The 14,481-nt window shown below is 38.4% G+C and overlaps 2 protein-coding genes across 4 annotated transcripts in view; both read right to left on the bottom strand.

The window, feature by feature from the left end:
• Positions 1–2,026: 2,026 nt before the first annotated feature.
• On the bottom strand, positions 2,027–3,734 carry ucn3l (urocortin 3, like). The gene is made up of 2 exons (XM_058417523.1): positions 2,926–3,734; positions 2,027–2,656 (listed from the first exon to the last, which is right to left on the bottom strand). The coding sequence occupies exon 2, from the start codon at positions 2,643–2,645 to the stop codon at positions 2,217–2,219; it is 429 nt and encodes a 142-aa protein (XP_058273506.1). The 5' UTR covers positions 2,646–2,656; positions 2,926–3,734; the 3' UTR covers positions 2,027–2,216.
• A 1,745-nt stretch (positions 3,735–5,479) lies between these two features.
• The window catches only part of col7a1l (collagen type VII alpha 1-like), a 112,079-nt gene continuing 103,077 nt past the window's right edge, over positions 5,480–14,481 (bottom strand). For 2 of the 3 annotated variants that reach the window (XM_058417611.1, XM_058417612.1), the window contains exons 106-109: positions 13,587–13,772; positions 10,922–10,987; positions 8,709–8,894; positions 5,481–8,585 (exon numbers count right to left, since the gene is read on the bottom strand). In XM_058417611.1, coding sequence (XP_058273594.1) covers positions 8,572–8,585; positions 8,709–8,894; positions 10,922–10,987; positions 13,587–13,772 — 452 coding nt within the window. In that variant the 3' untranslated portion in view covers positions 5,481–8,571. Of the gene's footprint in view, positions 8,586–8,708; positions 8,895–10,921; positions 10,988–13,586; positions 13,773–14,481 lie in introns of all 3 variants that reach the window. The other variant, XM_058417613.1, reaches the window with a different exon arrangement.

The raw sequence follows: 14,481 nt of genomic DNA, 5'->3' as shown, positions 1-14,481 counted from the left end.
TGAACAATTTATCACTTTTGAATCTTCATCAATTTCCAGTTGATAACTTTATTACAAGACTTCGTTTTCTAACTAAAATGGTAACACAGTTACACTTTTCACCGTGTAGTGTACAGTTATGGAAGGGAACTGATGTATAGTCCTAGTCTCTGGTGTCACTCAGATGAGAATGGGTTTCCTTTTGAGTCTCTCAAGGTTTATTCCTCGTGTCGTCTCAGGGAGTTTTTTCCTCTCAGGGAGTTTTTTTTCCTCACCCTTATTGCCTCATGATATAAATGATATAGACTTCAGTTAAATGCTCCATGTGTCTTCACAAGCTTTCAGACATTCAGGAGTTACTTAGAATAGAATAACTTTATTAACCCCTGGAGTGAAATTAAGTTGTTGTAGCATCTCGGTACATTTAAAAAAAACAAGATAATGAGATGAGGCACAGAGTAATAAACAAAAAGAAGTGCAGAGTTCAGAGTTGGGGATGTGATACATGGTGTGAGAATCTGTACAGTAAAAAAAGATACTGAGGTAGTCATATGTACAAGAATAGACAGATACTGGAAAAAAGACTAATGACAAAAAGACAATGTGCAAGAAGAGCTGTTAAAAATATGTGAGAAAATCTCAAATGTGGTCATCCTGTATGTCTTTTTAAACAGAACTAAACCTACCTTGAGTTTTTGATACTCACCACAAGGTACATGTTTTTTTAACCTTTTTTTAACCTTTAGACATAACATTATGACCAGGTGCCTAATTTTGTGTTGGTCCCCCTTTTCTGCCAAAACAGCCCTGACCCATCAAGGCATGGACTCCACTAGATCCCTGTGGTATCTGGCATCAAGATGTTAGCAGCAGATCCTTTAAGTTGGCCTCAATGAGCCCCACCTCATAACTTACAGGACTTAAAGGATACCTTTGATAGATACTGACCACTGCAGACTGGGAACACCCCACAAGAGCTGCAGTTTTGGAGATGCTCTGATCCAGTGGTCTAGCCATCAAAATTTGTCCCTTGGTGTCAAACTCGCTCAAATCCTTACACTTGTCCATTTTTCCTGCTTCTAACACATCAACTTTGAGGACAAAATGTTCACCTGCTGCCTCTAATATATCCCACCCACTAACAGGTGCCATGATGAGATCATCAGTCTTATTCACTTCACCTCTCAGTGCTCATAATGTTATGCCTGATCGATGTAAGAGTGTCTTTAAAAAGGTATCAACATCATTAGACATTAAGGGTAAAGTTACGCCACATGACTTCTTCAGAGTAAAGGATACACACCAATGATAAGGAAAGGTAATGTGCTTTGTCAAAAGAATAGTTCTAAGTTCTTCCTTAAGAGTGAAGACAGCAGTATTGAAGAGTAAAATGTGGGAGAAATGTCCAGGTTCAGGTCACTGTTTATACACACAAATCCACATCAAGTCTGTTTTTTTCTTTGATTAGTGTTCTTTGGTCAGTGTGAAAATGTTTACATCAGTTACACGTGTGAGGGATTCTGAGTCTTTAACTCTTTCATACATGGTATTAACAGTTAGATGAGATAATCAGATACACGACTTTTATTCTCAATGCAGCACCCCCCCCCCCCTTCTCTCTGGTCCACATTTTCCACACAAAAACCCAAATCAAGCTTTAAAACATAGATGTGTTAGATAGATTTTACAGTCTATCTAACACATCTATGTTGTAAAGCTTGAAAAGCTGCTTAAAAACAAATATTTCCTAAATAATCAGCTAATATTCTGCATGAATGAGTTCTGAAGTGTTAAAATGTTTTCATGAAAATGTCTGTATAAATGTCTTTTATATATTTTTAAAAATTGTATTTTATTTTATTTTTTAATATTGATGTTTACTGCAGTGTATTCAGGTGCAGAGCATTTACTTTTTATTTACCCTTTTTTTAAGAAGAAGAAGTCAATATATATATATATATATATAACATGTATTTTTAAGTAACATATAAATCAGATACAAAATCTGGACATGTTTTTAAAAAATAATTTATTCATGAAAGCCACATTAAAGCCAAAGGTCTCTAAATTAGATATATATGAACATCTCGGTTCATCTCACTTACATGTCCGTGCTGTGCTTTATGTTATTGCTAATGCTTGAGGCAATCAAATCATATTAATTAACACACACACACACAAGTTAAAAAAATTAAAGAAAGAAAAGAAAGAAAGCCCAGGAAGCGCTCGCAGGAAGTTCACCTCCTCTTGCCGATCTGCGCCATGAGGCGCGCGTTGTGCGCAGCTTTGGCGCGCAGGTTCTTGGCTCTGGCGATGTCGAAGAGCGCGTTCATCAGGTTGGTGGGCACGTCCAGGGACAGAGTCACCCTGCTGCGCCGGTCACTCCTCGCGCCGTTGCCGTACATCTTGCTCCTGAGCAAGGTGTGGCTCAGAAACTTGTAGCTGGAGCCGGGTAAAGTCCGCCGCTCTCGCGACTCCTCGGACGACTCGTCGCCGTCGTACGGCGCCTCGACGACCCGCTCCGCGTCCGCGTCCGCGCTCGCGCTGGAAAGAAGCTCGCCGTCGCAGAGGAAGCCCGAGTCGCTGTCGTACGCGCGCAAACACAGGCTGGAGACCGGAGTGCAGAGCACGGCCAGAACGAGGAAGAGAGTCCTCAGTGTCTGCATCTTCTACTCTCCTGTCAGGCGGGAAGACGCAAGATGTAAAAAATACAGCGCTGGGGATTTACAGTAAAACTGGCCACGACTATATAATTACATAGAAATATTGAAACCAAAATGAGTAAAAACTACCGGATGTACACTTTATAGCGTATTAATATTAACACAAGGTTTTGTAAGTGATCAGTAACCCGCTACGCATCTGTTTGTCCTGAACTTACACAGTGACACGGCGTCAGTGCCACTGCGCGCAAAACGCACGCACAAAAGTCGTTATTAAAGGTACCTGATGCGCTGGATTAGGACACTGCTCCAAAATCTGATCAGCTGAAGTAAAACAAACCCGATGAAACTAAGCAAGAAGTGCCACAAAGCTGCGCGAAGCCACTAACTCAGAGTTGCGTGCAGCACAAAGTTGCATTGGCTAATGCGCACAGCGCGCTCCCTCAACTCGAACTAAAGCAGATGGCGCGTGGACGGAGAGTCCACGCGCTGGGGTGTCATTTAGCACAGCCCAATTACACCAGCAGTAACGTCACAGGTCCCAAATTGGTGTAAATACTCAGCAAAATGTTCAGGGGGAGGGGCACGGTTCATAAACTTTCTCTCTTCGGTTTGGACTCGTTCGTTATTCACTACATCTAGCGCGTAACGCAGGTTAATGACGGCGCTACCGGAGCTGAACATCTTCTCTCTTCCTTCTCCTCCGACAGACTGATCACTTGTTTATTCACACATTGGAGTCCACTGCACTGTAAACAAGCTCTGTGACAGATTTTATCCTGCTATTTATCTTAAAAATAAAGCTGCCAAGTAGAACCAACAAGGATTTTTTGCAGTGATGCCACAGAAGTTTTCTGGTTCCCCAAAGAACCTTTCAGAAAATGGTTCATACAAAAACACTTTTTCTGAGTGCCATAAGCAACATTTAGACTAAAGTACAGTTCTTAAAAGAACCATTTTTTTTCTGGGCCATAAGGAACATTTCTACAGTCTATAGAACTTTTTTCAACTACAAAGAAACCTTTAGTGTAATGGAAATGTTTCATAAAGGTTCTTCATAGAACCATAAACCCTGACAAAGAAACATTTAAGATCTATCTATCTATCTATCTATCTATCTATCTATCTATCTATCTATCTATCTATCTATCTATCTATCTATCTATCTATCTATCTATCTATCAGACTCTCGGTCCTGCTATCTCTCTATGGTTTTATTTGAATTATTTAATTTCTTAATTGGGTTTTTAATTATTTACTTGATTTTACTGTCCAACTTTTGTGATTGTTACATAATTTTGAGCAATAAAAGCTGACTTCTATATGCTCAAATATTGACATTTTACTCCATTATTTATTCTTTTCCACACTTGGTTATGTGAGTACTATATGAAGAAGAAGAAATAAACCTTCATGTAACAGTGCATTATAACCTGCTATGGGCTAAAAGTGAACTTAAGTTCGTAAACAATACACTGTATGTTATGTAAGAAATGAATCAGGTGCAAAAAAAATGACATACGAATGAAACACATGAAAGATGTGTAAAGTGTCTAAGGTCAGTGAAGAAATGTTTTGAATCCAAAGAAGAGAAAACAGTAACACTTATCCAACACATGATCTCAGGGAACCCACAGGCCTCAGGGCACAAAGTGAGGGACAACCTGAACCGGTGCCAGCTCTTTACAGGACGCAATCACACACTATGGATCATTTAGAGATGATAACCAGCCTACAGGTCATGTAGAAGAACCTGGTGGAAACCCTTGAAAAGCATGGAGAGAACACACACACACACACACAGAGGGAGACAGGGAAAAAACCCACAATCATGGAGGTGTGAAGCAAACGTGTTAACCAACTCCACGTCCTCCAGAAAACCAAAATCTTGTAGAAAATGGAATTTGGTGAGAATTCTAAACAAGACAAGTTTAAACTACTTTAAATAAAATTACAACAAAATAGTAATCATTAACAACGTATATCTACGTATATGTTAATGATTTCCAAATCAAACTAAAATGTGTTTTATAATTATTTTAGCGTTAAAGCATGAAAACTATTCTTTAGATTTATTGTAGCAATGTTTTTCGTCTCTTTATGGGCCACTAAGCCATACAGTGAGCACGGTGACATTTTAGTTCAGGGAATCAATTTAACACATCACTAACATCATCTAAAGTGACTTTATAACTTATTTCTTTCTTGATTAAGAAGCAAAACCAGCTCTGTCCAGTAAAAGTAAACCCATTCGTAGTTTATAACAGAAACGTGATTCATATTTTATGCATGTAATTTTTGGTGAAGAGGTCAGTTTGTCAGGAAGGTGTTTATTAAATAAATAATGAATAATTTTTGATATTTAAAAATGGCAGTTCAAGCGACTTACAATTCCTGCTGTGTCGCCTTTTTTAGTCGAAGTCCTTCTGCGTTAAGAGCGGCTGAAAATCACGGCTCAATCAGAAAAAACATTCTGTGATCAAGTACTTGCTTGCTGGGAGACAATAGGCAAATATCACTTAATTAAAAAAGTAAAATAAGTAAATAGATAAATAAATGAAAAATTAAAAATAAAATAAAAAAACCCCTAAAAACTTTGCTGAAATTTATAGGCAAATAACACTTAATTAAAAAAAAATAAAATAATAAAAATTAATTTAAAATAAATATTAAAAATGAAGAAAAAATAAACCCAACTAAAAATATGCTAAAATTAAAAACCAGCCTAAAATCAGTGTGAATACAATTTAATTTAAATCAATGGCATTTTTAAACTGCTTTACTGTAGAATAAATTCCTTAGGTTTGACAAATTTTATCCAGATTTCCTTTCACCCTCATTTTTTTTTATTTTACACTTTTATTAAATAGTGCAGGAGAAATAAGCGCAATAAATCACTCAGAAAGCTCCATTAAACAAACTCATGCTGTGAGGAGAGTGTGTGGTAGGGCAAGAGTGTGTAAAACTGTTTTATTTTAATCCAATAAGCCAATAATTAAAACAGCAATAATCCATAATCTTTGTCAAAACCAGGAAGAACAATGAAAGACCTTTGCTAATATTTTGACGCTAAACATATAGATGAACGAATCAAGGGCGAACACAGAACAGGTGGAAGACAATCGGGTAACAAATTAATGACAAGACAAGAGCAAGATATTTTCACCTAATAGCTGGATGCCTCTGCCAGGAGGTTAAGAGTGATCTGTTGATGTCTCTTTTAATAACATTACATTAATCTTGGACTTTTGTACTATGTTGCTTATGTTCTATAAAGCTGCTTTGAGACATTAAAAGCACTATGCACATAAAATTTAATTGAATTGATGTGAATTAACCATGCATTCCCTAGGCATTGCTTCATCCTTACTATAATGTCAGTATACTCCGGATGAGTTACAGGAGCTGTCTCTGTCAAAACGTGTGGAAATAGAGGAGGGAAGAGGAGGAGGGCGTGTAGCGATGTGTCATATTTTGAGTGAAAGGACTGTATCCTAATGAAATGAACACTTTTTAGTTATTTAGCCATTTAACCATTTATAATTCAAACACTTTTTAAACTCTATTTTTCCTCCTGTTTTTGTTATCTTTGTCATGTCTCACTCCACAGTGGAGGTTAATATGAAGCTCATATGAAAGTAGACACTCAGGACTTTAAGAATTTGTAGTGTTTCAGAAGGAGTTCTGTTTTTACCTAAACTACCAGGGAAATATATTTATAGAAAAGTTCCAAATAAAACAAAACGGTTAATTTTTCTCCATATGAATGTTTAAATATTCAAAGTAAATGTTGATATCAAACCCATTTCTGCTCTCGGCGATGCTCCAAGTGGTTGTTCATCTAAAAAGCAGCTCAGATTTGATCTTCAACCAGTAAAATTCTATGTAAGGCTCTCCAACAGAGGGAAAAACACGCGTCTAAAACACACTGAAAGACAACAGACTCATTTTATATCGGACTCACAGCCTGAACATCATTCAGTTTGTTTACACTGACTGAAAATATCCGATAAGCCCGTTTCCCTTCATCCGGTGGTTTGGAATGGCAGCATACTGGTAAAAAAGAAGGGTTGAGCACTGCTAGATAAAAATGTCTATTTTCGAGGTATTTCAAGTGCTTAAATGTCAAATTCAAGCACCTTGTTACAAGATAATGGTTGAGGAACATAAAAGGCATCCACATGCACAAGTTTATAAAGGAATTCTGTATGGAGGAGTGAATCAAGATCATCAACAAGTGTCTCCAAGAGAGTTATATTTTGATTGTCCTCAGCAAAAGCTTCAACAAAAAACAGGCTCTTATTATACGATTTCTACTTAAACTCGAGGAAACTTCGGAGATTAAAAAGAAAATATATTGTTAAATATTTACAGCACATCGATGTGTTCATGTCTTTAACTACGAATATCACTCACAGCATGTTTTATTCATTTTATCTATTAAATTTGGCTTAAGGGCTTTGCTACTGTTTATGCCTCACAGCTCCAGGGTGTGGATCGATCCTGAGTGTACTGTCTGTACTGAGTTCTCTTTGTGTCCTAGTGTGTGTATACAGTATGTAAATGATTCCCTGGACCTCCTCCACTGACCGGAGCTTTTCTGCTGTTGTTGTGTTTTGCGATTGAGTTCTGATGTCTGAGTGTTTCATCAGACTCGTTAACCAAGTCATGCACAGATTTGGCCTTGAGATGCCTGCAAGTGTCACACGACTGTAAGTGTCGTAGGAGTGTGATCTCTGTTCGGAGCACAAAAGGCAACTTTTACACAGAGTTACATTGGTGTAGGTGCGCAATTGGAGGAATATGATTAATATTTTGAACAAATTCCATAGTGTATTGAAGGTTATGGTGTATGTACTGTATAATTCTGTTGCAAATTGTCTATTTCTTGCACCTCTCTCTCTCTCTCTCTCTTTCTCCCTCTCCCTCTCGTGGGTTGTGTCAGCCCGGGGATCCCCTACAACACATTATCTGTCATTGGAGACACTGGAGACTTATTCCTCCTGTTGTGCCTTCATCTGGAGTGCTGGCTCACACCACATGGACAAACCACACAGAAAAGAAACAGGAGAACACAAGGTTAAACCTCATCGGATTATAATATATTGTTAAATAATAAAGAAAGGTACAGGAATTACCCATAAAGTTTACATCTCAGTGAAGACCCTCAGGCTAGAAGAGTGTGTGAAACTAATGAGAGACACTGGGATAGCCATAATCTATTGGCGCACACACACACAATCCCACACACACTCACTAAAAACATCCGGTTCTTTCAGGATTCTCTGTCTGGGCCCCAGGAGACTCTCTCCAGACACGACTCAACAAACTGAGTTGAAGCAAAGCCAATATGACAGTGTTTATACACAGGATGAAGCTCGTAGAACTGTATGTAAGCAAGTGTGAGAGAGGTCACGACGTAAACCCACGCATTTATATTCACACACACACACACACACACACAACACACACAGTGAGCATTATAATTTCCCTACAGTGCCTCCATGAAGCCATTTTTAATATCCTTAGAAATGAAAATTAACCTGCCGAGGTTGAATCGTTTTTAAATAAACAGAGCTGTTAGTGCAAAATGACCACCACAAAGTGTTGATCAAAGTGACTGTGTAACTAAAATCATGTAAAATTGCACTGAATTGGTACAGGACTTTTATGATCACAGGGCAAAGGCATATAATAATCGCATACTGGTATGACAGTGCAACAATGTATGGCTCTTAGTATGCAAATTCTGTATGATGGGAAAATGAAATACATTCAAGACAACTCCAAACGGATAGAAACAAATGGTGTACAGCGAGGACGGTAAAGACGCACTTAAAAAAATAACTAAGTGAAAAAATTAACAAAATATACAAAAGAATGGCATTAATCACTGGACAGAACGGCAGCGCTTCAGTGGGTGCTGTCATCAGGACCGAGGATCTGTTTAAACAACACACACACACACACACACAAAAACAGAGCTTTTAAAAGGCAGAATCATAACACATCTCTACTAATTATTTAATAACTGTGATTGCTATATTTCAGTAAATAATTAGTTACCTCTCTGCCCCCGGCTGCAGTAAGCCTGACAGTCGTGTTTTGTACCGAATCGGTTTCTGTTTCCTCCACAGCCGCTGTAGATGAAGGGCCGGCACGCTCCAGAGCTCAGGTGGAAGTACCAGAGCAACACGTACTCGGAGCAGTGTCCCTCGGACATCGGCTCAAGACAGACCTCTGAGGCAGATGCTGCACAGGAGGTCAGGAGTATGTTATATTATTAGATGTATTTATATAATAATAACAGCATCAACAGCAGTAGCAGCAGTGGTAGTAATAATAATAGAAGTAACAGTAGTAATAGTAGAAGTAATTGTAGTAACATTATTAATAGTAATATTATAAGCAGTGATATAAATAATAGTGGTAGTAATCACAGTAGCAGTAGCAGTGACTGTAGTAATACTAGTAACAGTAATAATAGGAGGAGTAGTGTTAGCATTAGTGTTAGTAGCAGTAGTTGTATGTAGCTAGGACAAACTTTCTGCCCTTAGCTCTGTGTTGTTGTTTTTGTTCTGTAGCTCTATGTCATTATATTGTTTTATGTAGCACCAGGGTCCTGGAGAAACGTTGTCTCATTTCACTGTGTAGTGCATCAGCTATATATGGTTGAAATGACAATAAAAAGCTTCTTGACTTGACTTGATTTGTATTGTGTTACGACCCATAAACCTGTCTTTTTCTAACTTTTCTTTTTCGTAACTGCTCTGTGTGTCCAAGAACAGATCTGATTGGTTCCTGGTTCTGTGTCCTGATTGGTGTAGTTAACCCAGGAACCCTTTATAAACCGTGCCATCACTTCCTATTGAGTCTCTACTCATGTACAGCACGTGTTTACAGCCCTTTATTCATTCATTCATTCATTCATTCATTCATTCATTCATTCATTCATTCATGCATTCATTCATTCATGCATTCATTCATGGGTGAGCAAGATGCATATGCAGTTTAAATCACTTAAATAAGAACAGGCAAACAACTCCAAAACAGCAGGGCAAAAACACGGTCATAAAACAGGCAAAGAGAGTTCAGTAACAAAGAAAGCAATCTGCGAAGGCAGAGCAAAATCCAAAAAATACAAGGCAAAGGTCAGAACACAGAGTTAGCAAACACAGAAATCAACAAAAGCTTGGTATGCAGAAAAACTGACAATACTTCGCGTTGTGTTTTGCGGAAACAGTACTGTTTATGTCCATAAACCTGGAAGTAGAGACCGGAGCTTTTCTTGAAAAAAAACCCTGTGTTTTAAAGTTACTTTGTGTTGGGACCGCTATCATTGCTAAACTTTGACCTTAAATAATTTGCCCATGATTTTTTGGGTGGCCCTCTCAGGTTGTTTGCAAATAATTGTAAATATTGTAAATACGTTTTGTAAGTAGTAGTATTAGTAGTATTAGTACAAGTATCAGGACTAGTAGTAGTAGCAGCAGCAATACTGGTAATAGTACAGAAGTAGTGAGAGTAGTAGTAGAATTAAGACTAGTAGTAGCAGTATTAGTCATATTAGTAGTAATAGTAGCTGGAGTAGTATTAATAGTTGTAGTGGTAGTAACAGCTGTAGTACTTGTGGAAGTGGTAGTAATGGTAATTACACAGATCAGGCATAACATTATAACCACCTGCCTAATATTGTGTTGGTCTCCCTTTTGCTGCCAAAACAGCCCTGACCCGTCCTGCACTGTGTATTCTGACCCCTTTCTATCAGAACCAGCATTAACGTCTTCAGAAATTTGAGCAACAGTAGCTCGTCTGTTGGATCGGATCACACGGGCCAGCCTTCTCTCCCCACGTGCATCAATGAGCCTTGACCATCCATGACCCTGTCACCGGTTCAACACTGTTCCTTCCTTGGACCACTTTTAATAGATACTGACCACTGCAGACCGGGAACACCCCACAAGAGCTGCAGTTTTGGAGATGCTCTGATCCAGTGGTCTAGCCATCACAAATTGGTCCTTCATCAAACTCGCTCAAATCCTTACACTTGTCCATTTTTCCTACTTCTAAGACATCAACTTTGAGGACAAAATGTTCACCTGCTGCCTCTAATATATCCCACCCACTAACAGGTGCCATGATGAAGAGATCATCAGTCTTATTCACTTCACCTCTCACTGCTCATAATGTTATCTGACATTATGACTAGTGACAGGTGAATTTCATCCGACAAAATATCTTAACCTGACTTAATGTATAAATGTAACATGTTTTTTTACCTTCTGTCACCTTAAGGGCGTGTCTTCGATCTCTCTGAGTCTGCTTTGTTTCCTGGTTTTCAGTACCTAAAAAGGTTAAAAGGTTTATTATCAGCATATTAATCATCTGTACAGCTTGGTACGGCTGAGCGGTCCCATCTACTCAACTCAAGGATTAAAGCGTTCACAGCGGCCTTTTTATACTCTAATGATCAAAAGGCCAACTTCTTAAATGCCAGTGCTGTGTGTGTGTGTGTGTGTGTGTGTGTGTGACATTTAAACACTGACACAATCTTCTTCTTTTTTTTTACACCCTAATAATAGCAAGACTCAGCAGGATTTGACAAAACAAGTTGTCTTGTAACTTTTTGAGACTTCCATTCCTCATGTCTCTCCATAAACACATATTAGGAATGAATTTAACAAATTTCTGATTTTGTCATTAGATCCGAATATCCTAAATAAATACGGATTTGGTAGCATAACACAGCAGTACAATTATAAATCTTGTTTTAATGAAAGCCAGCCTGTTAGTTTAAGGCTGATTTGCCACTGCCAGGCCTGAGGGCTGTTTATTCACTGATCCATGCAGAAAGTCTACATCCACGCTCTGTCGCTGCTTCCTGCTTCCCTGGGACATTAATGGAAGAGCACAGCATGAACATGTTCTGGATGATTAAGCTAGACTTGTTAAAGCCCCTGTAAACGTATTGTCATAATTATCTTTAGTCTCTGTGCTGAATTTACTGTCACATACTGTCATTTTTGCTGGTTTTTAAGGTGATTGAGGTCATATTAGAAGTGTGACATCACCACATTCGAATCAGAAATAACAGCATGCTTATATTGCATACTTGTTTAGCGTACACATGGAAATTAAAATGGCTTCTTACCTCTACACCTTCTTTGGGTTAAAGAAAATGTACAATGATAAATTATTTTGATTAAAATGTAATTAAATTAAATTAAAATATCAGTGTAAGAACACAATGATCTAGACACAGAGTGTCTGAGGGGCAGGGGCAAAAAAGAAATAAATATGGTACCTAGAGGGCATATACTGCTATAAAGGCACCCTAGGGCAGATCTTCTTGCACACAGTGCATCTAGAAGCGACTTCTTACATCTCACTCTTTTACATGAAGGTGAGGCTATAAGTCATGTCATCTCACTTTTTCACATGTAGGTGACACTATAGGGCACATTATACCATTCCTTATATGTAGGACAGTCTATAGGGCACTTTGTCTCATCCTCTCTTACATGTAGATGAGTCTATAGGGCACTTCATCTGATTCTCTTACATGTAGATGAGTCTATAGGGCACTTCATCTGATTCTCTTACATGTAGATGAGTCTATAGGGCACTTCATCTGATTCTCTTACATGTAGATGAGTCTATAGGGCACTTCATCTGATTCTCTTACATGTAGATGAGTCTATAGGGCACTTCATCTGATTCTCTTACATGTAGATGAGTCTATAGGGCACTTCATCTGATTCTCTTACATGTAGATGAGTCTATAGGGCACTTCATCTGATTCTCTTACATGTAGATGAGTCTATAGGGCACTTCATCTGATTCTCTTACATGTAGGTGAGTCTATAGGGCACTTCATCTGATTCTCTTACATGTAGATGAGTCTATAGGGCACTTCATCTGATTCTCTTACATGTAGGTGAGTCTATAGGGCACTTCATCTGATTCTCTTACATGTAGATGAGTCTATAGGGCACTTCATCTGATTCTCTTACATGTAGATGAGTCTATAGGGCATGTGATCTCATTCTCTTACATGTAGGTGAGACTATAGAGCATGACATCTCATTCTCTTACATGTAGGTGAGACAACAGAGCATGATATCTCATTCTCTTACATGTAGGTGAGACTATAGGGCATGATATCTCATTCTCTTACATGTATGTGAGACTATAGGGCATGATATCTCATTCTCTTACATGTAGGTGAGACCATAGGGCATGTGGTCTCATTATATGACATGTAGGTGAGACTATAGAGCACTTTATCTTATTCTCTTTGATGTAGGTGAGTCTATAGAGCACTTTATTCTTTTACAAGTAGGTGAGACTGTATGGCATGTCATCTCATTCTCTGATATTTACAGGTGAGATCATCATCTGAATGTCATCTAATTCTGTTACATGTAGGAGAGTCTATAGAACACATTATCTAATTGTCTTACATCAATGTCATCTGTACTCTCTCACATATAGGGGAGACTATAGGGCATGTCATCTATATTCTCACATTTAAGGGACACTATAGAGCACATAATTTAATTCTATTACATGTTGGGGAGACGATGGGGAATGTCATCTATATTCTCACATTTAGGGGAGGGCTCGTCATCTGATTCATTCAAGTGTAAGGAAGCCTACAGGGCACTTGAACTTATTCTCTCAGGTGTAGTGGAGTCTAAAGGGCTTTTGATCTTATTCTCTCACATGTAGTAAAGACTATACCTCTCACTGTCCTCCAAGCCTAGTAGGCACTTCTAAGGGCAGTTATTAAGGCATCATATGTTCTAGACTGCAATATCAACCATATATGGTAATGTATCATCCTTTACCTACTCCAACTTTCAGGACTTTTTTTTCCCTATTGGGAGAATCCTGCCCTTGCCAGAAGCTTGAAATCACCCTATATTTAACTGGAATACTCACCTGTGATATTGTCATACAGTAAATTTGGCTCGATGTGTGAAACGGTGGGTGAAGCAGAGATTTGCTTCTCTTTCTCCTTATCCATGTGAGCGAGATGAGACTCCTCCTTTCTCTTGTCCTCTTTCAGAACACTCTTTTCTTCTGGCTCTTTGGTGCTCATCACAAGAAGGTACGCTTGATCTTTCCCTTGATCGAACAGAAGACAGAAATGTCATCACACCACGTCTTTTGTTAAGATGAGCTCAGTGATGTTAGCTGGATGAGTTTGTCCTCTTTTAATGATAAAACACAATGTCACACATTTCATTTGTATTAATGGATATTTTTTTTTTTCTTTTTTCAGGTCGTTTGTGAATGACTACTGAAACCGGTTAGTTCAGCAGTCTGTTCCACTGAGAGCACTGTGGAACATAACAGATGGTGGAACCCATGGGGTCTTCATACTACAACAGCGGGAGTTTCAGAGCACATAACTGTATAGAGAAAAGCACAAACACGTGCCAAGGGGGCAAAAACGTGCACGTAACAAACCACCCACACTTGACCACACACTTAGTGGCCACTTTATTAGATACATCTTTTCTACAGATACATCTGAGAGAAAATGTTTGAACAAAATGAAGATTTTCTTTCACAGACCAAACATAATTTACTAGGCAAAATGTTATTCTGTGCAAAAAGTAGCGTGGGTGTGAAAGTTATGTATAAACTTGGCAAATTTTTAAAATGCATTTCTCTCTGTCATATACAGTACATTGGCATATATGTTGCCAAAAGTTTTGGGACGTCAGCTTTTACATGCACATGAATGTAATATGGAGTTGTCCTGCCCTTTGCAGCTATAACAGCTTCAAATCTTCTGGGAAGGTTTAGGAGTGTGTTTATGGGATTTTTT

Source organism: Hemibagrus wyckioides, linkage group LG19, assembly GCF_019097595.1.
Source record: "Hemibagrus wyckioides isolate EC202008001 linkage group LG19, SWU_Hwy_1.0, whole genome shotgun sequence".
NCBI lineage: Eukaryota > Metazoa > Chordata > Actinopteri > Siluriformes > Bagridae > Hemibagrus > Hemibagrus wyckioides.
This window is presented reverse-complemented; position numbering and strand designations above follow the sequence as displayed.